This window comes from Oncorhynchus kisutch, unplaced genomic scaffold, assembly GCF_002021735.2.
Source record: "Oncorhynchus kisutch isolate 150728-3 unplaced genomic scaffold, Okis_V2 scaffold4019, whole genome shotgun sequence".
Lineage (NCBI taxonomy): Eukaryota > Metazoa > Chordata > Actinopteri > Salmoniformes > Salmonidae > Oncorhynchus > Oncorhynchus kisutch.
Window position 1 is genome coordinate 130,321 of NW_022265964.1, and position 26,659 is coordinate 156,979.

Sequence of the window (26,659 nt, forward strand, 5' to 3'; positions counted from 1 at the left end):
TGAAAAGAAACAGGATGGAGCTAAGAACAGGCAAAATCCTAGAGGAAAACCTAGTTCAGTCTGCTTTACACCAGACACAGGGAGATGATTTCACCTTTCAGCAGGACAATAACCTATAACACAAGGCCAAATCTACACTGGAGTTTCTTACCAAGAAGACATTGAATGTTCCTGAGTGGCCAAGTTACAGTTTTGACTTAAATCTGCTTGTACATCTATGACAAGATGTGAAAATGGCTGTCTATACCCATGATCTCCAACATCTTGACAGAGCTTGAAGAATTATGAAAATAATAATGGGTTAATATTGTACAATCCAGGTGTGTAAAGCTCTTAGTGTCATGCCCGGACCATAAAGAGCCCTTGGTTCGTGACTAGGGGGTGTTCTAGTTCAATATTTCTATGTTGGTGTTTTGTATGGTTCCCAATTAGTTGCCTCTAATTGGGGATCATATTTAGGTAGCCATTTTTCCCACCTGTGTTTGTGGGATATTGTTTGCATTGGTGCTTGTGTCACCACATAGTAACGGTGTGTTGCTTGTTTATTGTTTTGGTTAAAGAAGTTTCACTTTAAATAAATATGTGAACCTCATCAAACGCTGCGCCTTGTTCCATCTCTTACAACAACCGTGACACTTAGAGACTTACCCAAGAAGATTCCCAGCTGTAATGACTCTTAGAGACTTACCCAAGAAGCCTCCCAGATGTAATGACTCTTAGAGACTTACCCTAGAAGACTCCCAGCTCTTAGAGACTTACCCAGAAAGACACCCAGCTGTAATGACTCCTAGAGACTTACCCAAGAAGACCCCCAGCTGTAATGACTCTTAGAGACTTACCCAAGAAGACTCCCAGCTGTAATGACTCTTTGAGACTTACCCAAGAAGACTCCCAGCTGTAATGACTGCCAAGGTTTTTCTAACATGTATTGACTCAGGGAGCTGAAAACTTATGGAACGACTATTTTAGGTATTTAATTTCTATCAATCTAAGAGATATACATATATATTCTTCCATTTTGACATTACTGAGTATTAATTATACTTAGAACGACTCATTTAATTTAGATTCATTTCTATTAATCTAAATATATGTACAGTTGAAGTCAGAAGTTTACATACACCTTAGACAAATACATTTAAACTCAGTTTTTCACAATTCATGACATTTAATCCAAGTAAAAATTCCCTGTTTTAGGTCAGTTAGGATCACCACTTTATTTTAAGAATGTAAAATGTCAGAATAATAGTTGAGAGAATGATTTATTTCAGCTTTTATTTCTATCATCACATTCCCAGTGGGTCAGAAGTTTACATACACTCAATTCGTATTTGGTAGCATTGCCTTTAAATTGTTTAACTTGGGTCAAACGTTTCGGGTAGCCTTCCACAAGCTTCCCACAATAAGTTGGGTGAATTTTGGCTAATTTCTCCTGACAGAGCTGGTGTAACTGAGTCAGGTTTTTAGGCCTCCTTGCTCGCACACACTCTTTCAGTTCTGCCCACAAATTTTCTAGGTCAGGGCTTTGTGATGGCCACTCCAATACCTTGACTTTGTTGTCCTTAAGCCATTTTGCCACAACTTTGGAAGTATGCTTGGGGTCATTGTCCATTTGGAATACCCATTTGTGACCAAGCTTTAACTTCCCGACTGATGTCTTGAGAGAGAGCTTGAGTGTCGATCTAGGATCAGGTATGTTTGAATAGGAGTGTTACTATCCATTCTACCATTAGGTTGGTACCCCAACACTGTTACTATCCATTCTACCATTAGGTTGGTACCCCAACACTGTTACTATCCATTCTACCATTAGGTTGGTACCCAAACACTGTTACTATCTATTCTACCATTAGGTTGGTACCCCAACACTGTTACTATCTATTCTACCATTAGGTTGATACCCCAACACTGTTACTATCCATTCTACCATTAGGTTGGTACCCCAACACTGTTGCTATCCATTCTACCATTAGGTTGGTACCCCAACACTGTTGATCTGAAGCTGTGAACAAAGACAGTGGTCCAGCTCCCCAAGAAGGTTGATCATCCTGGAACACGACTCAGTTCCTTTTCTCAACACCATGTCAATGATGTCACGTGCCTTCTCTGCCCTCTCAGCGATCCCCTTCACTGACTCCATTTCCTCCTGGTTGATGACTGTGTGTTGCAGGAGTCCGTCCAGCAGACCATCCAGGACAGCTCTTGACGCTCGTTTCACAAACTCTGTCCGTACAGAACGCAGCTGGTGCTCTGGAGAACCAGTCAGACTGCTCTCAGACGGACGCCCTACCCCCAACACAGCACCTGAGAGAGTCAGGTTACAAAATAATTACATTTGTACATTTACATTTCAGTCATTTAGAAGCAGACTCTTGAGAAAACATTCTATTTTACAATAATGACCTGAACATATCACATATTCACATTTAGGGCCGGGTTCACAGACATAGAAAAACAGACTGGGACATTCAGAACCAGGTTAATATACATCAAGTCCTGGAGGAGATGTCATTGGGGCATTCAGAACCAGGCTAATCTACATCAAGTCCTGGAGGAGATGTCATTGGGTCATTCAGAACCAGGTTAATCTACATCAAGTCCTGGAGGAGATGTCATTGGGGCATTCAGAACCAGGTTAATCTACATCAAGTCCTGGAGGAGATGTCATTGGGTCATTCAGAACCAGGTTAATCTACATCAAGTCCTGGAGGAGATGTCATTGGGGCATTCAGAACCAGGTTAATCTACATGAAGTCCTGGAGGAGATGTCATTGGGGCATTCAGAACCAGGTTAATCTCCATCAAGTCCTGGAGGAGATGTCATTGGGGCATTCAGAACCAGGTTAATCTACATGAAGTCCTGGAGGAGATGTCATTGGGGCATTCAGAACCAGGTTAATCTCCATCAAGTCCTGGAGGAGATGTCATTGGGACATTCAGAACCAGGTTAATCTACATCAAGTCCTGGAGGAGATGTCATTGGGGCATTCAGAACCAGGTTAATCTCCATCAAGTCCTGGAGGAGATGTCATTGGGGCATTCAGAACCAGGTTAATCTACATCAAGTCCTGGAGGAGATGTCATTGGGGCATTCAGAACCAGGTTAATCTCCATCAAGTCCTGGAGGAGATGTCATTGGGGCATTCAGAACCAGGTTAATCTACATGAAGTCCTGGAGGAGATGTCATTGGGGCATTCAGAACCAGGTTAATCTCCATCAAGTCCTGGAGGAGATGTCATTGGGACATTCAGAACCAGGTTAATCTACATCAAGTCCTGGAGGAGATGTCATTGGGGCATTCAGAACCAGGTTAATCTCCATCAAGTCCTGGAGGAGATGTCATTGGGGCATTCAGAACCAGGTTAATCTACATCAAGTCCTGGAGGAGATGTCATTGGGGCATTCAGAACCAGGTTAATCTACATCAAGTCCTGGAGGAGATGTCATTGGGACATTCTGAACCAGGTTAATCTACATCAAGTCCTGGAGGAGATGTCATTGGGGCATTCAGAACCAGGTTAATCTCCATCAAGTCCTGGAGGAGATGTCATTGGGACATTCAGAACCAGGTTAATCTACATCAAGTCCTGGAGGAGATGTCATTGGGGCATTCAGAACCAGGTTAATCTCCATCAAGTCCTGGAGGAGATGTCATTGGGGCATTCAGAACCAGGTTAATCTACATCAAGCCCTGGAGGAGATGTCATTGGGGCATTCAGAACCAGGTTAATCTACATCAAGTCCTGGAGGAGATGTCATTGGGACATTCTGAACCAGGTTAATCTACATCAAGTCCTGGAGGAGATGTCATTGGGGCATTCAGAACCAGGTTAATCTCCATCAAGTCCTGGAGGGGATGTCATTGGGGCATTCAGAACCAGGTTAATCTACATCAAGTCCTGGAGGAGATGTCATTGGGACATTCTGAACCAGGTTAATCTACATCAAGTCCTGGAGGAGATGTCATTGGGGCATTCAGAACCAGGTTAATCTCCATCAAGTCCTGGAGGAGATGTCATTGGGTCATTCAGAACCAGGTTAATCTACATCAAGTCCTGGAGGAGATGTCATTGGGTCATTCAGAACCAGGCTAATCTACATCAAGTCCTGGAGGAGATGTCATTGGGACATTCAGAACCAGGTTAATCTACATCAAGTCCTGGAGGAGATGTCATTGGGTCATTCAGAACCAGGTTAATCTACATCAAGTCCTGGAGGAGATGTCATTGGGGCATTCAGAACCAGGTTAATCTACATCAAGTCCTGGAGGAGATGTCATTGGGTCATTCAGAACCAGGTTAATCTCCATCAAGTCCTGGAGGAGATGTCATTGGGGCATTCAGAACCAGATTAATCTACATCAAGTCCTGGAGGAGATGTCATTGGGACATTCAGAACCAGGCTAATCTACATCAAGTCCTGGAGGAGATGTCATTGTTCTTGAAGACAGTGTTTTATAATCAGGACTAGTCCAGGTCCTACAGTAAACCATGTTGACTGGCCCTCATGCCATTGGTTTGTACAGTGCATTCAGAAAGTATTCAGACCCCTTGACTTTTTCCACATTTTGTTACGTTTCAGCCTTATTCTAAAATGGATTAAATAAATTTTTTCCCTCATCAATCTACACACAATACCCCATACTGACATCACAATACCCCATAATGCCATCACAATACCCCATACTGACATCACAATACCCCATAATGACATCACAATACCCCATAATGACATCACAACACCCCATACTGACAAAGTGAAAACAGATGTTTACAAATGTATTAAAAATAAACAGAACCTTATTTACATAAGTATTCAGACCCTTTGCTATGAGACTCGAAATTGAGCTCAAAGACAGGATTATGTTGAGGCCTAGATCTGGGGAGAGGTACCGAAACATTTATGCAGCATTGAAGGTCCCCACGAACACAGTGGACTCCATCATTCTTAAATGGAAGGAGTTTGTAATCACCAAGACTCTTCATAGAGCTGGCCGCCCAGTCAAACTGACCAATCGGGGGAGAAGGGCTTTGGTCAGGGAGGTGACAGAGCTCTAGAGTTCCTCTGTGAAGATGGGAGAACCTTCCAGAAGGACAACCATCTCTGCAGCACTCCACCAATCAGGCCTTTATGGTAGTGGCCAGACTGAAGCCAATCCTCAGTAAAAGGCACATGACAGCCTGCTTCGAGTTAGCCAAAAGGCACCTAAAGGACTCTCAGACTATGTGAAACAAAATGATCTGGTCTGATGAAACCAAGATTGAACTCTTTGGCCTGAATGCCAAGCGTCACATCTGGATGAAACCTGGCACCATCCCTACAGTGAAGCATGGTGGTGGAAGCATCCCTACAGTGAAGCATGGTGATGGCACCAACCCTACAGTGAAGCATGGTGGTGGAAGCATCATGCTGTGGGGATGTTTTTCAGCGGCAGGGACTGGGAGACTATTCAGGATCAAGGGAAAGATGAACGGAGAAAAGTACAGAGAGATCCTTGATGTAAACCTGCTCCAGAGAGCTCAGGACCTCAGACTGAGGCGAAGGTTCAACTGGGTGTTTCTGAATGTCCTTGAGTGGCCCAGCCAGAGCCCGGACTTGAACCCAATCTAACATCTCTGGAGAGACCTGAAAATAGCTGTGCAGCTTGAGAGGATCTGCAGAGAAGAATGGGAGAAACTCCCCAAATACAGGTGTGCCAAGCTTTCAGTTTTGTCTGTTTTTGCTTTGTCAGTATGGGGTATTGTGATGTCATTATGGGGTATTGTGATGTCATTATGGGGTATTGTGATGTCATTATGGGGTATTGTGATGTCATTATGGGGTATTGTGATGTCATTATGGGGTATTGTGATGTCAGTATGGGTTATTGTGATGTCATTATTGGTATTATGTTGATGAGGTAAAAAAAAAAAAAAAAACTTAGAACAAGGCTGTAAAAAATGTGGAAAAAGTCAAGGGGTCTGAATACTTTCTGAATGCCAACTTGGCACCATCCCGACAGTGGTGGCAGCATCATGCTGTGGGGATGATTTTCAGCGGCAGGGACTGGGAGACTAGTCAGGATTAAGGGAAAGATGAACGGAGAACAGTACAGAGATCCTTGATGAAAACGTGCTCAGGACTCAAGGGGTCTGAATACTTTCTGAATGCATTGTAACTCATGTTTACTTACTTGTTGAACAGGTGTCAGAGATGTATTCATCTGAAAGATAAACAAAAATGAGGTTATATCACTCTAAATAGCATCTGGTACTAAAGTACAACGTGATGATTGACATATCCCATCCAACTACCTCATCCCCATACTGTATTTATTTATTTATCTTGCTCCTTTGCACCCCAGTATCTCTACTTGCACATTCATCTTCTGCACATCTACCATTCCAGTGTTTAATTGCTATATTGTAATTATTTTGCCACTATGGCCTATTTATTGCCTTACCTCCCTTATCTTACCTCATTTGCACACACTGTGTATATAGACTTTTTCTATTGTATTATTGACTGCATGAGTAACACTGTGTTGTTTGTGTCGCACTGCTTTGCTTTATCTTGGTCAGGTCGCAGATGTAAATGAGAACTTGTTCTCAAGTAGCTTACCTGGTTAAATAAAGGTGAAATAAAAATAAATAAATAAATAAATAAATATGCTCCTACCTTGTGATACTTTTTCTTTCCATACTGTCCTCTCATCATCACTGAATAACTCCATCTCAATGTCAATCCCTGTCATTTTCACAACCGCCCTGAAAAAGCTTGGTGTGGTGTCTCTTTGTATGAGATGAATCTTCTGGAGAGAGAGAGATTGTTTTGGCAATGTAAACATATGTTTCCCATGCCAATAAAGCCATTTGAATTGAATTGAGAGCGACTGAGAGAGAGAGACAGAGAGGAAGAGAGAGAAAGAGAGGAAGAGGGAGAGACAGAGAGAGAAAGAGAGAGAGAGAGAGAGAGAGAGAGAGAGAGAGAGAGAGAGAGAGAGAGAGAGAGAGAGAGAGAGAGAGAGAGAGAGCTTTGTCAATTCATATGAATTAATAATCTTGTAAGCGACAGAGAGGTCAATGCATAGAAATGTGACTTAAATGTCAGATTCATGTTCTCATTCTACTGAAACTGTACCTGTGGATTGATGGAGGTAGAACAGGGAATGTTCAGTCTGAAGGAACTATTCAGTTTGAAGGAAGGCTCTGGTCTGGAGATGAGAATCCTTGAAGACACTTGAGGCTTTTCCTGTTGTTCCACAGCCTGCGAAACGACCCAGCCGGTCAATGTACAGTCTAATTCAAACATTATTCAGAAAATTGGCAACACACTTAATTTAATGAGTGTCAACATAAACTGCACCAGTGGTTAGTTAAGGTAATCTCTATAATAATGGTCCCTCACCTGTATTTGGCCGGGGTTCCAGGGGAACAGGTACAGGCGAGAAATTAATGTTTCCCTTTTCACTGTCAGATAGAGCATCAGCTCACAGTGGACATCTACGTTCCATGAAAAGATATAGCTCAGTATAACAGAGATAGCTGAGAACTTGGGATGGAGAATCTTAGCATGGAATCTGGTGACCTCATGCACTTCCTCTAAAGACACTCCATGTTCCTCTACATGAAGAATCTTCATCTCATTCCTCAGGGAAGGGTTGGTCCCTGAACAACACAATACAAAGGAGACAGAACGACAAATATTGTATTATTCATCCAACTAAAACACAAAGAATATGCAGTACCAGATCACAGTAAACTCAAACTCCCAGAATAGTTTATTCATTAATTGAGGAAGTGAAACTCAGTTACATGGAAATGTCTTTCTGAATACTATTTCTACATGGTTTTACCTAAACAGACAAAGTGTGGCAGATGAACTTCCTCCAGTTCACCTAACTCCATAGTGATGTCCAGCAATGGACCACCTTGTGTGTACTGCATGTCTTTCAGAAGTTGACTGTAGGGTTCCCAGTTCCTGAAGTGATACTTCAGAATGACATCTCTCTCACACAGCCAGCGGACCCCAGACACTGTGCACTCATAACTCCCTTTGGGTGTCCTGTGTCTGAGGGCAACAACAAGATGGTAGAGGGTCAATCATCAAATGGAGAGGTTTGATTAGAAGACTATTCCGAAAGGTAACAGGGAAATACACTAGCAGGTGGAATTAAATTTTATAAGTAGATATTTTACCTGAACATTGTCACTCCCTGGACAGTGGAAGTCAAGGGTTCAATCTGAAGCCAGTGTGTGGAGTCCTGAACAAGAACAAGCATGTCAGTAATAGATATGGGGCCTGTTTCCTGGACACAGATTGAGTCTAGTGCTGGACTAAAAAGCATGCTCAATGGAAGTTTCAATAGAAAGTTCTTTAAGGTCCAGGACTAAACTTAATCCGTGTCTGGGAAACTGGCCAATTAACCAAAGTAACTAATCTAATGTATTTATTCAATGTTACATGGAATGCTGGTGATTTATCAATTAAACTGTCTAATGACAAAATATGACACCAGCTAAAATCCTGCATGACTACAAGCAGAACACAGGACTGCCTATATCCCAGGATGAATGGTTGGTCAGTACACACCTGGCTTTGAGACTGTGTTTATATTACTAAAGCAGAACACAGGACTGTCTATATCCCAGGATGAATGGTTGGTCAGTACACACCTGGCTTTGAGACTGTGTTTATATTACTAAAGCAGAACACAGGACTGTCTATATCCCAGTATGAATGGTTGGTCAGTACACACCTGGCTTTGAGACTGTGCCTGACTCCTGCAGGTACAAAAAAGTAAGAATTGACATTATGACTTACCTCAACGTGGTCACAAGTCTTACAGCTCTGAGGAATCCCTGAAGGCAAAAGTAGTTGTTATTTAAAATGGACAATCTCATGTAATAATGAATTAATAATTATTAAATAGACTTGTTATAAAAATGAATATAAGTGAGCAACAGCCTCAGAATGTACACTCATTAGCATACCCTAATCTGACATTAGTGTTATATTAATTCATGTTTGTGGAAGCAGGAAACAACATCGTTCTGGTCCATGTTTTGTAGATGTTTGGGGGCCTGATTTCTGGTAGATCCTAGGATGAGAGCTTAAAGGTAGAGTCAGATAAATTATGTTGTACGAGCAGAACCACAGATATTGTGATGAGCAAGATGCCCGACTTCTCTCTCACACAGTCCCACACAGTTTCTAGCCATGTGCAAAGGATGAATCAGAATTAGTTGGGTCACATAGATAAGATGTTTTATTTTCGTAATATGCTTGTGAGATACTTGTCATTATTAGAATGTTTCCCTTTGGACTATAGTGTTGGCCGTTGCAGTTATCCCTTCTCGGCTCAGTCACTTGGGGCCCAGAGAGGGGAGAGGTCAGGCTCGTCTTCATATGTATCTGTTAAACCATCTGGTGCTATGTAGAATATCAGAAGGGGAGGAGGACAGAATGGAACATTGTCTTCTCATGGAAATGTGTCTGTAACTATTCCTAAACCATGTAAAGGGCTCCATTATGTCTGTATTCCAGTCACTCCCTTCTTTTCCATGTCTGGGGAGGAGTATGGCAGTGTCTGGGACCATTATACCACCTCTTCTGATGTTGAACTTATCTTTCATAGTATATGACCTAGAGGTTCACTCCCCTTAGTGAGCTTCTCCAGGAGTGGGGAGAAGAGGGGGTGTATTTGGGATGGGAGTATCTAGAATTGACAATTGATATATGCCATTGGATGAGGTAATGTTTTGGTTCTAAGTGGTACCAAGAACAAGATCAGAACCTCAGTTAAAGAGACCAAACTGAACGGTAATTTATACCTAATGCTATGAATTATGGGATACTCCTCTTTCAAGTAAAAGGGTCTTTGTGAACTGTTCCTAAGATCTGTGGTTCGTTATGTGAGTTGAGAGGGGTGTTTCTTGGCTATAAATGATACTAAGAATTGTGTTGTAGGGACTCTCAGAGATTTCATTTATAAACACTGAATTGATCTGAGAGTCAAAAAGGGTTATGGTGAAGCTCATATATGCTTAAAGATGGACTTTATAATATAACTCTGACTTGTGTGTGGTTTGCTCTCTCATCACGTAGTTACAGTGCCTTGCGAAAGTATTCGGCCCCCTTGAACTTTGCAACCTTTTGCCACATTTCAGGCTTCGAACATAAAGATATAAAACAGTATTTTTTTGTGAAGAATCAACAACAAGTGGGACACAATCATGAAGTGGAACGACATTTATTGTATATTTCAAACTTTTTTAACAAATCAAAAACTGAAAAATTGGGCGTGCAAAATTATTCAGCCCCTTTACTTTCAGTGCAGCAAACTCTCTCCAGCAGTTCAGTGAGGATCTCTGAATGATCCAATGTTGACCTAAATGACTAATGATGATAAATACAATCCACCTGTGTGTAATCAAGTCTCCGTATAAATGCACCTGCACTGTGATAGTCTCAGAGGTCCGTTAAAAGCGCAGAGAGCATCATGAAGAACAAGGAACACACCAGGCAGGTTCGAGATACTGTTGTGAAGAAGTTTAAAGCCGGGTTTGGATACAAAAATATTTCCCAAGCTTTAAACATCCCAAGGAGCACTGTGCAAGCGATAATATTGAAATGGAAGGAGTATCAGACCACTGCAAATCTACCAAGACCTGGCCGTCCCTCTAAACTTTCAGCTCATACAAGGAGAAGACTGATCAGAGATGCAGCCAAGAGGCCCATGATGACTCTGGATGAACTGCACAGATCTACAGCTGAGGTGGGAGACTCTGTCCATAGGACAACAATCAGTCGTATATTGCACAAATCTGGCCTTTATGGAAGAGTGGCAAGAAGAAAGCCATTTCTTAAAGATATCCATAAAAGGTGTCATTTAAAGTTTGCCACAAGCCACCTGGGAGACACACCAAACATGTGGAAGAAGGTGCTCTGGTCAGATGAAACCAAAATTGAACTTTTTGGCAACAATGCAAAACGTTATGTTTGGCATAAAAGCAACACAGCTCATCACCCCGAACACACCATCCCCACTGTCAAACATGGTGGTGGCAGCATCATGGTTTGGGCCTGCTTTTCTTCAGCAGGGACAGGGAAGATGGTTAAAATTGATGGGAAGATGGATGGAGCCAAATACAGGACCATTCTGGAAGAAAACCTGATGGAGTCTGCAAAAGAACTGAGACTGGGACGGAGATTTGTCTTCCAACAAGACAATGATCCAAAACATAAAGCAAAATCTACAATGGAATGGTTCAAAAATAAACATATCCAGGTGTTAGAATGGCCAAGTCAAAGTCCAGACCTGAATCCAATCGACAATCTGTGGAAAGAACTGAAAACTGCTGTTCACAAATGCTCTCCATCCAACCTCACTGAGCTCGAGCTGTTTTGCAAGGAGGAATGGGAAAACATTTCAGTCTCTCGATGTGCAAAACTGATAGAGACATACCCCAAGCGACTTACAGCTGTAATCACAGCAAAAGGTGGCGCTACAAAGTATTAACTTAAGGGGGCTGAATAATTTTGCACGCCCAATTTTTCCGTTTTTGATTTGTTAGAAAAGTTTGAAATATCCAATAAATGTCGTTCCACTTCATGATTGTGTCCCACTTGTTGTTGATTCTTCACAAAAAAATACAGTTTTATATCTTTATGTTTGAAGCCTGAAATGTGGCAAAAGGTCGCAAAGTTCAAGGGGGCCGAATACTTTCGCAAAGCACTGTATACAGGAAATTACCACAACAAGAGTCAGATAAATTATGTTGTACGAGCAACACCACAGATATTGTGATGAGCAAGATGCCCGACTTCTCTCTCACACAGTCACACACAGTATCTGCCCATGTGAAAGGGTTCTCTTCACTCTCTTACAGAGTGGTAGCCACAGGACTAAAACAGAGAAGTTTAGCCTAATGCTCCAACGCTCTTAGTTGTTGTATAAATGTACCCACTATGATGTTTACTTTGTGCATCTACATCATATCGCTGACTCTACCTTTAAGTTTGTCTTGACAAAATAGATCATGATTGTGTTCCTTGTCTGGGACTCAAGTATAATGAACTCTTTCATCATATTTCGGTTTGAAAACAATTCAGTTAAAACTCACTTTTCTCAGGTCCAGACTTGATACAACTCTCTCCACCATGTTCTCTGGTGTTCTCAGGTCCAGGCTTGATCCAACTCTCTCCACCATGGTCTCTGGTGTCCTCAGGTCCAGGCTTGGTCCAACTCTCTCCACCATGGTCTCTGGTGTCCTCAGGTCCAGGCTTGGTCCAACTCTCTCCACCATGGTCTCTGGTGTCCTCAGGTCCAGGCTTGATCCAACTCTCTCCACCATGGTCTCTGGTGTTCTCAGGTCCAGGCTTGATCCAACACTCTCCACTATGGTCTCTGGTGTCCTCAGGTCCAGGCTTGATCCAACTCTCTCCACCATGGTCTCTGGTGTCCTCAGGTCCAGGCTTGATCCAACTCTCTCCACCATGGTCTCTGGTGTTCTCAGGTCCAGGTTTGATACAACTCTCTCCACCATGGTCTCTGGTGTCCTCAGGTCCAGGCTTGATCCAACTCTCTCCACCATGGTCTCTGGTGTCCTCAGGTCCAGGCCTGATCCAACTCTCTCCACCATGGTCTCTGGTGTTGGTAAAGCAGAATAATAGACTGATTAAACTAAATACAACTTATATAGGCTTTATATATCATACATACAGTCTTCATAAGCAATATAAAGTGTGTATAAAGGGTGACATAACAGCTCCCTATGTAGGGTGTATTGCCTAAATGTGACATAACCCACTATGTCACCTTCCATAAAGCCAATACTGATGGTGATGTTACAGATGACATTGCTTATCTTGATGAAAGCCCCTTGAGATGTGAAGTCATCAGGTATTATGAGTTACATTCCCCCTAGAGATGTGAAGTCACCAGGTATCATGATACACCCCCCCCCCCCTAGAGATGACATCACCAGGTATCATGAGTTACATTCCCCCCTAGAGATGACATCACCAGGTATCATGAGTTACATTCCCCCTAGAGATGTGAAGTCACCAGGTATCATGAGTTACATTTCCCCTAAGAGATGTGAAGTCACCAGGTATCATGAGTTACATTCCCCCCTAGAGATGTGAAGTCACCAGGTATCATGAGTTACATTCCCCCCTAGAAATGTGAAGTCACCAGGTATCATGAGTTACCTACCCCCCTAGAGATGTGAAGTCACCAGGTATCATGAGTTACATTCCCCCCTAGAGAGGAAGTCACCAGGTATCATGAGTTACATTCCCCCCTAGAGATGAAGTCACCAGGTATCATGAGTTACATTCCCCCCTAGAGATGTGAAGTCACCAGGTATCATGAGTTACATTCCCCCCTAGAGATGTGAAGTCACAAGGTATCATGAGTTACATTCCCCCATAGAGATGTGACGTCACCAGTTATCATGAGTTACATTCCCCCATAGAGATGTGATGTCAAGAGGTATCATGAGTTACACACACCCCCCCCCCTAGAGAGATGAAGTCACCAGGTATCATGAGTTACATTCCCCCTAGAGATGTGAAGTCACCAGGTATCATGAGTTACATTCCCCCCTAGAGAGATGAAGTCACCAGGTATCATGAGTTACATTCCCCCCTAGAGATGAAGTCACCAGGAATCATGAGTTATATTCCCCCCCCCCTCCCCAGAGATGTGAAGTCACCAGGTATCATGAGTTACATACCCCCCCCCCCTAGAAATGTGAAGTCACCAGGTATCATGAGTTACATTCCCCCCTAGAGATGTGAAGTCACCAGGTATCATGAGTTACACACACTCTTCCCCCTTCAAAACACTGCACTGCGCTTGTGACACAAAATTGAGACTGACATTCCAGTGAGGCTGTCCTATTCAACAGGTTCTGCTGGCCTCTAGTGGTTAGAGTGAGACTGACATTACAGTGAGGCTGTCCTATTCAACAGGTTCTGCTGCCCTCTAGTGGTTAGAGTGAGACTGACTCTTAAATAACACATTAAATCCTTTTGTGACTAGGGGGCAGTATTTTCATTTTTGGAAAAATAACGTTCCCGTATTAAACAGGATATTTTGTCAGGACAAGATGCTAGAATATGCATATAATTGACAGCTTAGGATAGAAAACACTCTAAAGTTTCCAAAATTGTTAAAATATTGTCTGTGAGTATAACAGAACTGATATTGCAGGGAAAGCCTGAGAAAAATCCAATCCGGAAGTGACTCATTTTTTGAAAGCTCTGCATTCCAATGCGTCCCTATTGAGCAGTGAATGGGCTATCAACCAGATTACTTTTTCTCCTTATTCCCCAAGGTGTCTACAGCATTGTGACACAGTTTTACGGATTTATGTTGAAGAATAACCGTAAGCGGCTACATTGCGCAACTGGTCACCTGATGTCTCTCAGAGTGATTCTCGCGTAAAATACAGAGGTAGCCATTATTCCAATCGGTCCTACTGAAAAACCAATTGTCCCAGTGGATATATTATCGAATAGATATTTAAAAAACACCTTGAGGATTGATTATAAACAACGTTTGCCATGTTTCTGTCAATATTATGGAGCTAATTTGGAATATTTTTCTGAGTTTTCGGGATTGCAATTTCCGGGTGATTTCTCAGCCAAATGGAGCTATTTCGCCTACAAAAATAATATTTTTAGAAAAAAGGAACATTGGCTATCTAACTGGGAGTCTCGTGAGTGAAAAAATCCGAAGCTCATCAAAGGTAAACAATTTAATTTGATTGCTTTTCTGATTTCCGTGACCAAGTTACCTGCTGCTAGCTGGACAAAATGCTATGCTAGGCTATCGATAAACTTACACAAATGCTTGTCTAGCTTAGGCTGTAAAGCATATTTTGAAAATCTGAGATGACAGGGTGATTAACAAAAGGCTAAGCTGTGTCTCAATATATTTAACTTGTGATTTTCATGAATAGGAAGATTTTCTAGGAATATTTATGTCCGTTGCATTATGCTAATTAGTGTCAGTTGATGATTACGCTCCCGCACGCAGGAGTCACTAGAGGTTAAAACACACCTCTACTACTAATCTAACTGTCTGTAGGTCCAACAGAACACATTAATACACACCACTACTACTAATCTAACTGTCTGTAGGTCCAACAGAACCCATTAAAACACACCACTACTACTAATCTAACTGTCTGTAGGTCCAACACATTAAAACACACCACTACTACTAATCTAACTGTCTGTAGGTCCAACAGAACCCATTAAAACACTCACCTTTGAGTGTGTTGGTAATCTATCTGACGCAGGGTCACTGAGGTCACTGAGAAGAAGGAAATCCCAAACCCAGGATAGAGGGGTTCAGTGAATGTGGTGTGTTCTGTGTAAAGGTGTGTCAGTGAACCAGAGGAGGACACACTATAGAAGGACAAAGTACCAGCTGACCAGTCCAGATACACTCCAACTCTGTTAGAAACAGGACCAGGGATGATTCTGTTGACTCCATCATGGTAAAAGCGATAACCACTGTGAGAGCAGAGTAAACATCTGGACTCCCTATTGCCTCCAATCCAACTGGCATCCTCCCATCCCTTTCTCTCCATTCCTTTGTACACCACACCAATGTCAGCCATGCTACCATCCCTCTCCACCTCCCAGTAATAACGACCTCCAGATAAGCCTTCTCTGCAGAGAACTTGGTAAAGATAGTCAAATCTGTCTGGATGGTCTTCATAATGCTGCTTCTCCACCACACATGTCACCTTCCTGTTCCCCTCAGACAGTATCAGGTTTGGGTTTGCTGTATTTGGGTCCAGGGTGAGATGACAGGCATCTGTAGACAAAAGGAGAGTTTAATGAAACCACATCTTGATATAAAATGTTGTTTTGTAGGTAGAGAACAAGTATTGATTAGTTACTATAGTTCTGAAAATGCAGTTAATTAGGTTTGAAGAGACATACATTTCCTCAGCCCTGATTTCAGCCTGCACTCTCCGCCATGATCCACACTGTAGGAGAAACAGGTTATTGACTGACAAAGACCTAATAAAGCAGTCAACATTTAAACCATATTGTTGTGTTCTGGTGCACTATCCCAGTTCATTACTATCCTACCTACTGCATACAGAACGGAGTACAATTCATTACTAGAGACATACAGGTATTCTACCCTACCTACTGCATACAGAACAGAGTACAGTTCATTACTAGAGAAATACAGGTATTCTATCCTACCTACTGCATACAGAACGGAGTACAATTCCAACAGGATATCAGAGATGCAGAAGAAGAGTATTCATGTGGTGATGATGTATGCTGTGATGGAGTGCTCAGCCTGCTGAGTAAACTTCCCCTTAATTCTACCATCATGTTCTCATGCTACTGAACCTACTACACTACATATGACACAACCGCTGCTCACACTATTAGGACATCTATTCTGACTTACTTCAGCTTCATCAGTTTATATGTGGGATCCACCAGAGCAGCTGAAAGCAGTCCCCCTGCAGAGTCTCCTGGGTGATTGTAGCTCAGGTCCAGCTCTTTCAGGTGGGAGGGGTTTGACCTCAGAGCTGAAGACAGAGCAGCACAGCCCTCCTCTGTGACCAGACAGCCAGACAGCCTACAGAGAGACACAAAAGCTGTCTAGGTTGATGTGCTGGTGTCAATCATCTTGTAGGACACCAATACATTTGTCCATGACACAAACATTGGGATAAAAAATCAGATTTTCAGAGTATTTGTTTCACTAAGCTCAGTTCCGACCTGACTGAAACAGCTGTACTTACCCCAGTGTGTGTAGTTTACAGTCTGGATCCTCCAGTCCAGCAGACAGCAGTGTAACTCAGCTCAGTACTGACCTGACTGAAACAGCTGTACTTACCCCAGTGTGTGTAGTTTACAGTCTGGATCCACCAGTCCAGCAGACAGCAGTGTAACTCCCGAGTCCTGCAGGTCATTGTCTCTCAGCTCCAGTTGTTTCAGTTGTGAGTTGGGTGAACTCAGGACTGAGGCCAGATCTGAACAGCAACCCTCTGTCAGACCACACTGACCAAGACTAGAGGGCAGAAGAGCACATGATTAACACATGTTTAAAACATCCACATAATAACTCATACTGAAGATATTTAACTCACACTAGTGTCTGTATGTTGCAGAGTGGACTGGTTAGTCCAACACAGAGCAGCTCGATCCCTCTGCCTCTCAGGTCATTGTAGCTGAGGTCCAGTTCTCTCAGGGGGGAGTTTGGTGTCTGTAGAGCTGAGGTCAGAGTCTCACAGGATTCATATGTGAGTTTACAGCCAGCTAGTCTGAAGAGAGGATATAGTCTGTTAGATATACACTGCTCAAAAAAATAAAGGGAACACTTAAACAACACAATGTAACTCCAAGTCAATCACACTTCTGTGAAATCAAACTGTCCACTTAGGAAGCAACACTGATTGACAATAAATGTCACATGCTGTTGTGCAAATGGAATAGACAACAGGTGGAAATTATAGGCAATTAGCAAGACACCCCCAATAAAGGAGTGGTTCTGCAGGTGGTGATCACAGACCACCTCTCAGTTCCTATGCTTCTTGGCTGATGTTTTGGTCACTTTTGAATGCTGGCGTGCTTTCACTCTAGTGGTAGCATGAGACGGAGTCTACAACCCACACAAGTGGCTCAGATAGTGCAGCTCATCCAGGATGGCACATCAATGCGAGCTGTGGCAAGAAGGTTTGCTGTGTCTGTCAGCGTAGTGTCCAGAGCATGGAGGCGCTACCAGGAGACAGGCCAGTACATCAGGAGATGTGGAGGAGGCCATAGGAGGGCAACAACCCAGCAGCAGGACCGCTACCTCCGCCTTTGTGCAAGGAGGAGCAGGAGGAGCACTGCCAGAGCTCTGCAAAATGATCTCCAGCAGGCCACAAATGTGCATGTGTCTGCTCAAACGGTCAGAAACAGACTCTATGAGGGTGGTATGAGGGCCCGACGTCCACAGGTGGGGGTTGTGCTTACAGCCCAACACCGTGCAGGACATTTGGCATTTGCCAGAGAACACCAAAATTGGCAAATTCGCCACTGGCGCCCTGTGCTCTCCACAGATGAAAGCAGGTTCACACTGAGCACGTGACAGACGTGACAGAGTCTGGAGACGCCGTGGAGAACGTTCTGCTGCCTGCAACATCCTCCAGCATGACCGGTTTGGCGCTGGGTCAGTCATGGTGTGGGGTGGCATTTCTTTGGGGGGCCGCACAGCCCTCCATGTGCTCGCCAGAGGTAGCCTGACTGCCATTAGTTACCGAGATGAGATCCTCAGACCCCTTGTGAGACCATATGCTGATGCGGTTGGCCCTGGGTTCCTCCTAATGCAAGACAATGCTAGACCTCATTTTGCTGGAGTGTGTCAGCAGTTCCTGCAAGAAGAATGGCATTGATGCTATGGACTGGCATGCCTGTTCACCAGACCTGAATCCAATTGAGCACATCTGGGACATCATGTCTCGCTCCATCCACCAATGCCACGTTGCACCACAGACTGTCCAGGAGTTGGCGGATGCTTTAGTCCAGGTCTGGGAGGAGACCCCTCAGGAGACCATCCACCACCTCATCAGGAGCATGCCCAGGCATTGTAGGGAGGTCATACAGGCACGTGGAGGCCACACACACTACTGAGCCTCATTTTGACTTGTTTTAAGGACATTACATCAAAGTTGGATCAGCCTGTAGTGTGGTTTTCCACTTTAATTTTGAGTGTGACTCCAAATCCAGACCTCCATGGGTTGATAAATTTGATTTCCATTGGTAATTTTTGTGTGATTTTGTTGTCAGCACATTCAACTATGAACAGAAAAGAGTTTAATAAGAATGTTTAATTCATTCAGATCTAGGATGTGTTATTTTAGTGTTCCCTTTATTTTTTGAGCAGTGTACAACGCCTTCATTATAATGATACTGTAAACATCAACTCAATAACAGAACTTACAGTGCTCTCTTGCAGGTTTTCACTACGGGCAGCAACCTCTGATAACCTTTCTCTGATGTGTTGTATGTCTTCAGGTCAAACTCTTCCAGCACCTCCTCTGACATCAGTAACAGGTAGGCCAGGGCTGAACATTGGTCAGGTTTTAGTCTTGTTTCAGAAAGAGTTCCCGATCGCAGGGAGGTCTGCATGTCTTCAACTAGAGAGTTGGAACCAAGTTCATTCAGACAGTGGAACAAGTTGATGATCCTTTCTGGTGAGGATTCGTACTTAATCTTGTCTGAAAGGTACCTGACTATTCTCTTAACTGTTTTCTTATGGCTCTGTGTTGTACTTCCTGTCTGTGTCAGAAGGCCTCGTAACAGATTCTGATTGGACTCCAGCGAGAGACCCAGAAGGAAGCGGAGGAACAGGTCCAGGTGTCCATTCTCACTCTTCAAGGCCTGGTCCACTGCTCTCCTGTGTAAGTCAGACAACTGGATTGACTCCTTCTTTTCATCATCACTAGTGGGGGAGAAAACATTTTCCTTGTTGTCCAGACATGATTCTAAAGCATGCACTGCTGCTAGAAACTCCTGAATGCTCAGATGCACAAAGCTGTAGATCTTCTCTTGGTACAGCCCAGATTCTTCTTTAAATATCTCTGTACACAATGCTGAGTACTCTGATGCCTCTGTGACATCAAGGCCACACTCTCTCAGGTCCTCCTCATAGAAGATCAGGTTGCCCTTCTGCAGCTGTTGGAAAGCCAGCTTTGCCAGTTTCAGGATCATCTCTTTGTCTGACTGAGACAGTTCCTTTGGGTTTGTCTCTGTGGTTTTGTTGTACTTCCTGTTCTTCACAATGATTTGGATGAGCATGAAGTGTGAGCACATCTGGGTCAGAGTTTTGGGGACTTCATTCTTCTCTGCCACTTTCAGCATCGTCTCAAGGACAGTGGCTGATATCCAACAGAAGACCGGGATGTGGCACATGATCTGGAGGCTCCTTGATGTCGTTATGTGTTTGATGATTTCATTGGCCAGTTTCTGATCTGTGATTTTCTTCCTGAAGTACTCCTCCTTCTGTGGATCATTGAACCCTCGTACCTCTGTCACCTGGTCAACACACTCAGGAGGGATCTGATTGGCTGCTGCAGGCCGTGTGGTTATCCAGAGATGAGATGAGGGAAGCAGATTCCCCTCGATGAGGTTTGTCAGTAGCACGGCCACTGAGGTTGGCTTCGTGACATCACAGCACTTCTCATTGTTTTTGAAGTCTAGAGGAAGTCGACACTCATCCAGACCATCCAAAATGAAATCAGTTTTGGTTTCACCATCTTCAATGCTGACAATCTCTTTCATTTCTGGGAAGTAGTGGGAAAGAAGTTGCATCAGACTGTATTGGTCCTTTTTCAGGTTCAGATCACGGAAAGGAAGAGGAAACATGAAATGAACGTCCTGATTTGCTTTTCCCTCTGCCCAGTCAAGGACGACCTTCTGCACAGAGACTGTTTTTCCAATGCCAGCGATTCCTTTTGTCAGCACAGTTCTGATAGGTTTGTCTTGTCCAGGTAACGGCTTGAAGATGTCGTTGCATTTGATTGGTGTCTCTTGTGTGGTTTGTTTCTTGTATGCCATCTCCATCTGTCTAACCTCATGTTCATTATTGAGCCCTCCACTTCCACCCTCTGTGATGTAGAGCTCTGTGTAGATGTCCTTGAACAGACTTTGGTTTCCATGGTGTCCAATTCCTTCAGATATGTGTTGATACTTGTGTTTCAGTTTAGCCTTGATGTTTTGTTGGACTGTCAGCAGAGTTTGACCTGTAGGAAAACAATGAGAGTTGGGACTCATCAGTTAATGTGTGTGTTTTATAATGGCCTTTGTACCGTTCTTTGTAATATTGTATGAAACACAGTCTTACTTCTTCTGTCCAGAAGGTTGTGTGTGATCTTTAATACATCCTCACTGTCCAAACTCTCCACTTCCTTATTGTCATCTGCTAATGGTTCCTGGCTGAAAGCAGGTGGTTGATCACTTTTGATTGATAGCAGGCTGGTTGTAGGTGACTCTGCTCTGGGCTTCTGGACACTGATCAAAACAGGGAGACAGATCACCTCATCAATATCACATCAATACCTCATCTATTTCATTTTAACAACAGTATAGTGGAACTTCTAGAAGTCCTGATGTTTCTTCATAATGCTACAGTCTGCAATTGGTAAATCCATTTTTGACCCTTTAAATGAATGATATAGGCCTACATTTTATGTAATTTGGGGAACGTTTTCATTCATTTGACATAAGAGCAATGTACAGTGCCTTGCGAAAGTATTCGGCCCCCTTGAACTTTGCAACCTTTTGCCACATTTCAGGCTTCAAACGTAAAGATATAAAACTGTATTTTTTTGTGAAGAATCAACAACAAGTGGGACACAATCATGAAATGGAACAACATTTATTGGATATTTCAAACGTTTTTAACAAATCAAAAACTGAAAAATTGGGCGTGCAAAATTATTCAACCCCTTTACTTTCAGTGCAGCAAACTCTCTCCAGAAGTTCAGTGAGGATCTCTGAATGATCCAATGTTGACCTAAATGACTAATGATGATAAATACAATCCACCTGTGTGTAATCAAGTCTCCGTATAAATGCACCTGCACTGTGATAGTCTCAGAGGTCCGTTAAACGCGAAGAGAGCATCATGAAGAACAAGGAACACACCAGGCAGGTCCGAGATACTGTTGTGAAGAAGTTTAAAGCCGGATTTGGATACAAAAATATTTCCCAAGCTTTAACATCCCAAGGAGCACTGTGCAAGCGATAATATTGAAATGGAAGGAGTATCAGACCACTGCAAATCTACCAAGACCTGGCCGTCCCTCTAAACTTTCAGCTCATACAAGGAGAAGACTGATCAGAGATGCAGCCAAGAGGCCCATGATCACTCTGGATGAACTGCAGAGATCTACAGCTGAGGTGGGAGACTCTGTCCATAGGACAACAATCAGTCGTATATTGCACAAATCTGGCCTTTATGGAAGAGTGGCAAGAAGAAAGCCATTTCTTAAAGATATCCATAAAAAGTGTCGTTTAAAGTTTGCCACAAGCCACCTGGGAGACACACCAAACATGTGGAAGAAGGTGCTCTGGTCAGATGAAACCAAAATGGATCTTTTTGGCAACAATGCAAAATGTTATGATTGGCGTAAAAGCAACACAGCTCATCACCCTGAACACACCATCCCCACTGTCAAACATGGTGGTGGCAGCATCATGGTTTGGGCCTGCTTTTCTTCAGCAGGGACAGGGAAGATGGTTAAAATTGATGGGAAGATGGATGGAGCCAAATACAGGACCATTCTGGAAGAAAACCTGATGGAGTCTGCAAAAGACCTGAGACTGGGACAGAGATTTGTCTTCCAACAAGACAATGATCCAAAACATAAAGCAAAATCTACAATGGAATGGTTCAAAAATAAACATATCCAGGTGTTAGAATGGCCAAGTCAAAGACCAGACCTGAATCCAATCGAGAATCTGTGGAAAGAACTAAAAACTGCTGTTCACAAATGCTCTCCATCCAACCTCACTGAGCTCGAGCTGTTTTGCAAGGAGGAATGGGAAAAAATTTCAGTCTCTCGATGTGCAAAACTGATAGAGACATACCCCAAGCGACTTACAGCTGTAATCGCAGCAAAAGGTGGCGCTACAAAGTATTAACTTAAGGGGGCTGAATAATTTTGCAGGCCCAATTTTTCAGTTTTTGATTTGTTAAAAAAGTTTGAAATATCCAATAAATGTCGTTCCACTTCATGATTGTGTCCCACTTGTTGTTGATTCTTCACAAAAAATACAGTTTTATATCTTTATGTTTGAAGCCTGAAATGTGGCAAAAGGTCGCAAAGTTCAAGGGGGCCGATTACTTTCGCAAGGCACTGTATATTTTGCAATTAATCGCTTACCTCTTAGAACTGGTGTCTTGAGTCATTTTAGTGGCAGTGGTCTCTCTTTCCCCAGAGAGACTCATTTTAGAGGCAGTGGTCTCCTCCTCTCTTTCCCCAGAGAGATTCATTTTAGAGTCAGTGGTCCCCTCCTCTGTCTCCCCAGAGAGACTCATTTTAGAGTCAGTGGTCTCCTCTCTCTCCCCAGAGAGACTCATTTTAGATGTAAGTCACAGCTCACTCAGCTGCAATAAGAAATAACAGAACAGTCAATATTTCTGAACATTGAAGAACCATTAACAATTACCACACTTTTATTGTCGGAGGTCAGAGTTCAGATACTTCTTGTTGCATTTAAACATACACAGTCCAAAATTATTAATTTGATTTGGATCCCCACTCGCTGACTCCATAACAACAGCTAGTCTACCTGGTTGGATCCCCTGACTCCATAACAACAGCTAGTCTACCTGGTTGGATCCCCTGACTCCATAACAACAGCTAGTCTACCTGGTTGGATCCCCTGACTCCATAACAACAGCTAGTCTACCTGGTTGGATCCCCTGACTCCATAACAACAGCTAGTCTACCTGATTGGATCCCCTGACTCCATAACAACAGCTAGTCTACCTGGTTGGATCCCCTGACTCCATAACAACAGCTAGTCTACCTGGTTGGATCCCCTGACTCCATAACAACAGCTAGTCTATCTGGTTGGATCCCCACTCGCTGACTCCATAACAACAGCTAGTCTACCTGGTTGGATCCCCTGACTCCATAACAACAGCTAGTCTACCTGGATGGATCCCCTGACTCCATAACAACAGCTAGTCTACCTGGTTGGATCCCCTGACTCCATAACAACAGCTAGTCTACCTGGTTGGATCCCCTGACTCCATAACAACAGCTAGTCTACCTGGTTGGATCCCCTGACTCCATAACAACAGCTAGTCTACCTGGTTGGATCCCCTGACTCCATAACAACAGCTAGTCTACCTGGTTGGATCCCCTGACTCCATAACAACAGCTAGTCTACCTGGATGGATCCCCTGACTCCATAACAACAGCTAGTCTACCTGGTTGGATCCCCTGACTCCATAACAACAGCTAGTCTACCTGGTTGGATCCCCTGACTCCATAACAACAGCTAGTCTACCTGGATGGATCCCCTGACTCCATAACAACAGCTAGTCTACTTGGTTGGATCCCCTGACTCCATAACAACAGCTAGTCTACCTGGTTGGATCCCCTGACTCCATAACAACAGCTAGTCTACCTGGTTGGATCCCCTGACTCCATAACAACAGCTAGTCTACCTGGATGGATCCCCTGACTCCATAACAACAGCTAGTCTACCTGGTTGGATCCCCTGACTCCATAACAACAGCTAGTCTACTTGGTTGGATCCCCTGACTCCATAACAACAGCTAGTCTACCTGGTTGGATCCCCTGACTCCATAACAACAGCTAGTCTACCTGGTTGGATCCCCTGACTCCATAACAACAGCTAGTCTACCTGGTTGGATCCCCTGACTCCATAACAACAGCTAGTCTACCTGGTTGGATCCCCTGACTCCATAACAACAGCTAGTCTACCTGGTTGGATCCCCTGACTCCATAACAACAGCTAGTCTACCTGATTGGATCCCCTGACTCCATAAAAACAGCTAGTCTACCTGATTGGATCCCCTGACTCCATAACAACAGCTAGTCTATCCGGGATACACAAAACTAAAAAGACATTACAGTTTAGATTGGCAGACATAGTTGACATTATAACATTCACCAAGTAGACGTTACAGTTTAGATTGACAGACGGTAGTCGACATTATAACATTCACCAAGTAGACGTTACAGACAGTTAAATAGCTGACAGGTATTTATTCTATACCAAGGAAAGCCAGGCTTCCCCAAAACATTAACCAAGATCATTTTTATATAATGTATCTTTCGTCTCTCTGTGCTTCATAATTGTCCTTCAATAAGCAAAAGGCTGAATGTATCTCACAGGAGAAATTGTCTGAGTGAGACAGCGCCCCTATGTCTCTCTACAGTAGACCATATATCTGATGCTGTCTGGTCCAAACGAGTATGACATTGTTGCCCGTAGCATTGAAAGTAAGGGAAGCCAGCGAGAATTTGGCCTTGATAATAAGAAAAAATATTAGAAATTAGCTAATCGGCGTTGAGCTAAACGGAGTGAGCTCAACTATGAATGGACCTGGCGCACCAAAAAAAGGTGTCAAGGTAAACCAGTTTGGATTTTAGAGTCACTCTTATCAAATTACCATTGAGAGCATAAGTGATCTGATTCAGGAAACTAGGTGTATGTCACAAGTCACGACTTAACAGGAGAGCCGTTTGAACGTTAAAAAAATATTTTTTAATCAAAATGCATTTTTTTTTCTGCCTTCTTGAATGTGTGAACTTTCATGTGCCTGAACAACAAACTCGTACGCCATCTGTAAATATGAATAAAATTGTGAACTTAGGAGCCTTGTTGGTTAAGCCACAGAAAAAGTTAGCAACCTTCCGACAAGCCATGATTGGCTGAGATGAGTGGGCTGGACATGCCGAAAGAGGAGTTATGATTGGTCTGCCATAGAAGCTGGTCAGTCTGTGTTGGTAATCCTGTCGAATGCGCATTAAAAAAAATACTGTGTAGTGGAGCTGCATAAGTGTGGCTCTCCACTTTCTGGAGGATCAAGTTTTGAAATCAGTGGAATTAGAGTATGATCGCTAACGAGATGGAGGAAACACCTGTCTCTGGATTTCATCTTCAAACTAAGGGCAACCGTGGCACGGCATTCCTGACAGGGAGACGCGTCCATACACGATGCTGTACACAGGTAAGATAGTCTAGCGTTAGCTAGCTAACATTACATTTTCAGATATTACACATTTTCTAATTTTGACAGAAGGTGGTTTCATTTCAAGCTAAAGTGTACTGTTAGCTAGCTAGCTAATGTTAGCTGGCTGGCTCCCTAGCTGATGTTATTATTTGTTTCCCAGAGCCATTTGCTGTTCTAGTTAGAGCCTAATGTTGGCTAGCTAACATTGAACATGGTTGGTTAGCTCCCATCACTGTGGCGTTGTTGGCACTGTTTATTGTTTAACTAGCTAACGCTGGCTGGCTGGCTCGTTAGCTAACGTTACGTGAAGTGTTTACAACATCCGTTTAATATAGCCCCTGTCAGTAAACATCTGCAAAAAAGCGTAATGAAATTGTTGCCAGCTGAGCTGGTTAGGCTGTTTTCATGTTATCCAGAGGTAAACAAATCATCGGCCAGAGGGTCAAGTGTGAACGATGCTGACAAAGAAGAGCTCTTCACTAGATACCAAAACATTCGAAGGCCAATTTCTCAAAAAGTGAGATTCAAAAGCAGAAAATCAACTTTCAAAGCAGAATTACTTTCCCATTGTTCCTGTAATGCAAAGTATTATATACCATTTTGTAGCTCAGTCTTTACTTTTATCCAATGTAAAAAACACAATTTCAAATTTTGATACATAAGACTGAATCCAGGTGGTGAGTCATATATGTCATTGACAGAAACAACTACAATTGTTGCATCACATTCAGTTGTTGTCTTCTGTTTAGCTAGCTAGTTAAAATTGTCCCTTTCCCAAATTGGCCATGGATGGAGATATGGATTAGGACTTGTGGTTTAACTCAATTCTCCATACTGGCCAATGATTATAACTGCGATTCTGATCCAACCATTTATTCACACATTGTTGTGCCTCTGGCCTGAGAGGATGGAAGGTAAATATGTGG

The 26,659-nt window shown here is 43.1% G+C and overlaps 1 protein-coding gene across 1 annotated transcript in view; it reads right to left on the reverse strand.

Annotated features, from left to right (window-relative positions):
• Positions 1-1,734: 1,734 nt before the first annotated feature.
• Positions 1,735-26,659, reverse strand: part of LOC109878766 (NACHT, LRR and PYD domains-containing protein 5-like) — a 28,321-nt gene continuing 3,396 nt past the window's right edge. The window contains exons 2-18 of the mRNA XM_031821830.1: positions 22,903-23,126; positions 20,859-21,025; positions 18,957-20,757; positions 17,122-17,295; positions 16,869-17,042; positions 16,434-16,607; positions 15,947-15,993; positions 15,263-15,818; positions 12,106-12,629; positions 8,804-8,841; positions 8,179-8,243; positions 7,836-8,050; positions 7,388-7,647; positions 7,121-7,246; positions 6,659-6,791; positions 6,174-6,203; positions 1,735-2,304 (exon numbers count right to left, since the gene is read on the reverse strand). Of these exons, the coding sequence (XP_031677690.1) occupies positions 1,970-2,304; positions 6,174-6,203; positions 6,659-6,791; positions 7,121-7,246; positions 7,388-7,647; positions 7,836-8,050; positions 8,179-8,243; positions 8,804-8,841; positions 12,106-12,629; positions 15,263-15,818; positions 15,947-15,993; positions 16,434-16,607; positions 16,869-17,042; positions 17,122-17,295; positions 18,957-20,757; positions 20,859-21,025; positions 22,903-23,099 (5,016 nt within the window). The 5' untranslated portion in view covers positions 23,100-23,126 and the 3' untranslated portion in view covers positions 1,735-1,969. The remainder of the gene's footprint in view (positions 2,305-6,173; positions 6,204-6,658; positions 6,792-7,120; positions 7,247-7,387; positions 7,648-7,835; positions 8,051-8,178; positions 8,244-8,803; positions 8,842-12,105; positions 12,630-15,262; positions 15,819-15,946; positions 15,994-16,433; positions 16,608-16,868; positions 17,043-17,121; positions 17,296-18,956; positions 20,758-20,858; positions 21,026-22,902; positions 23,127-26,659) is intronic.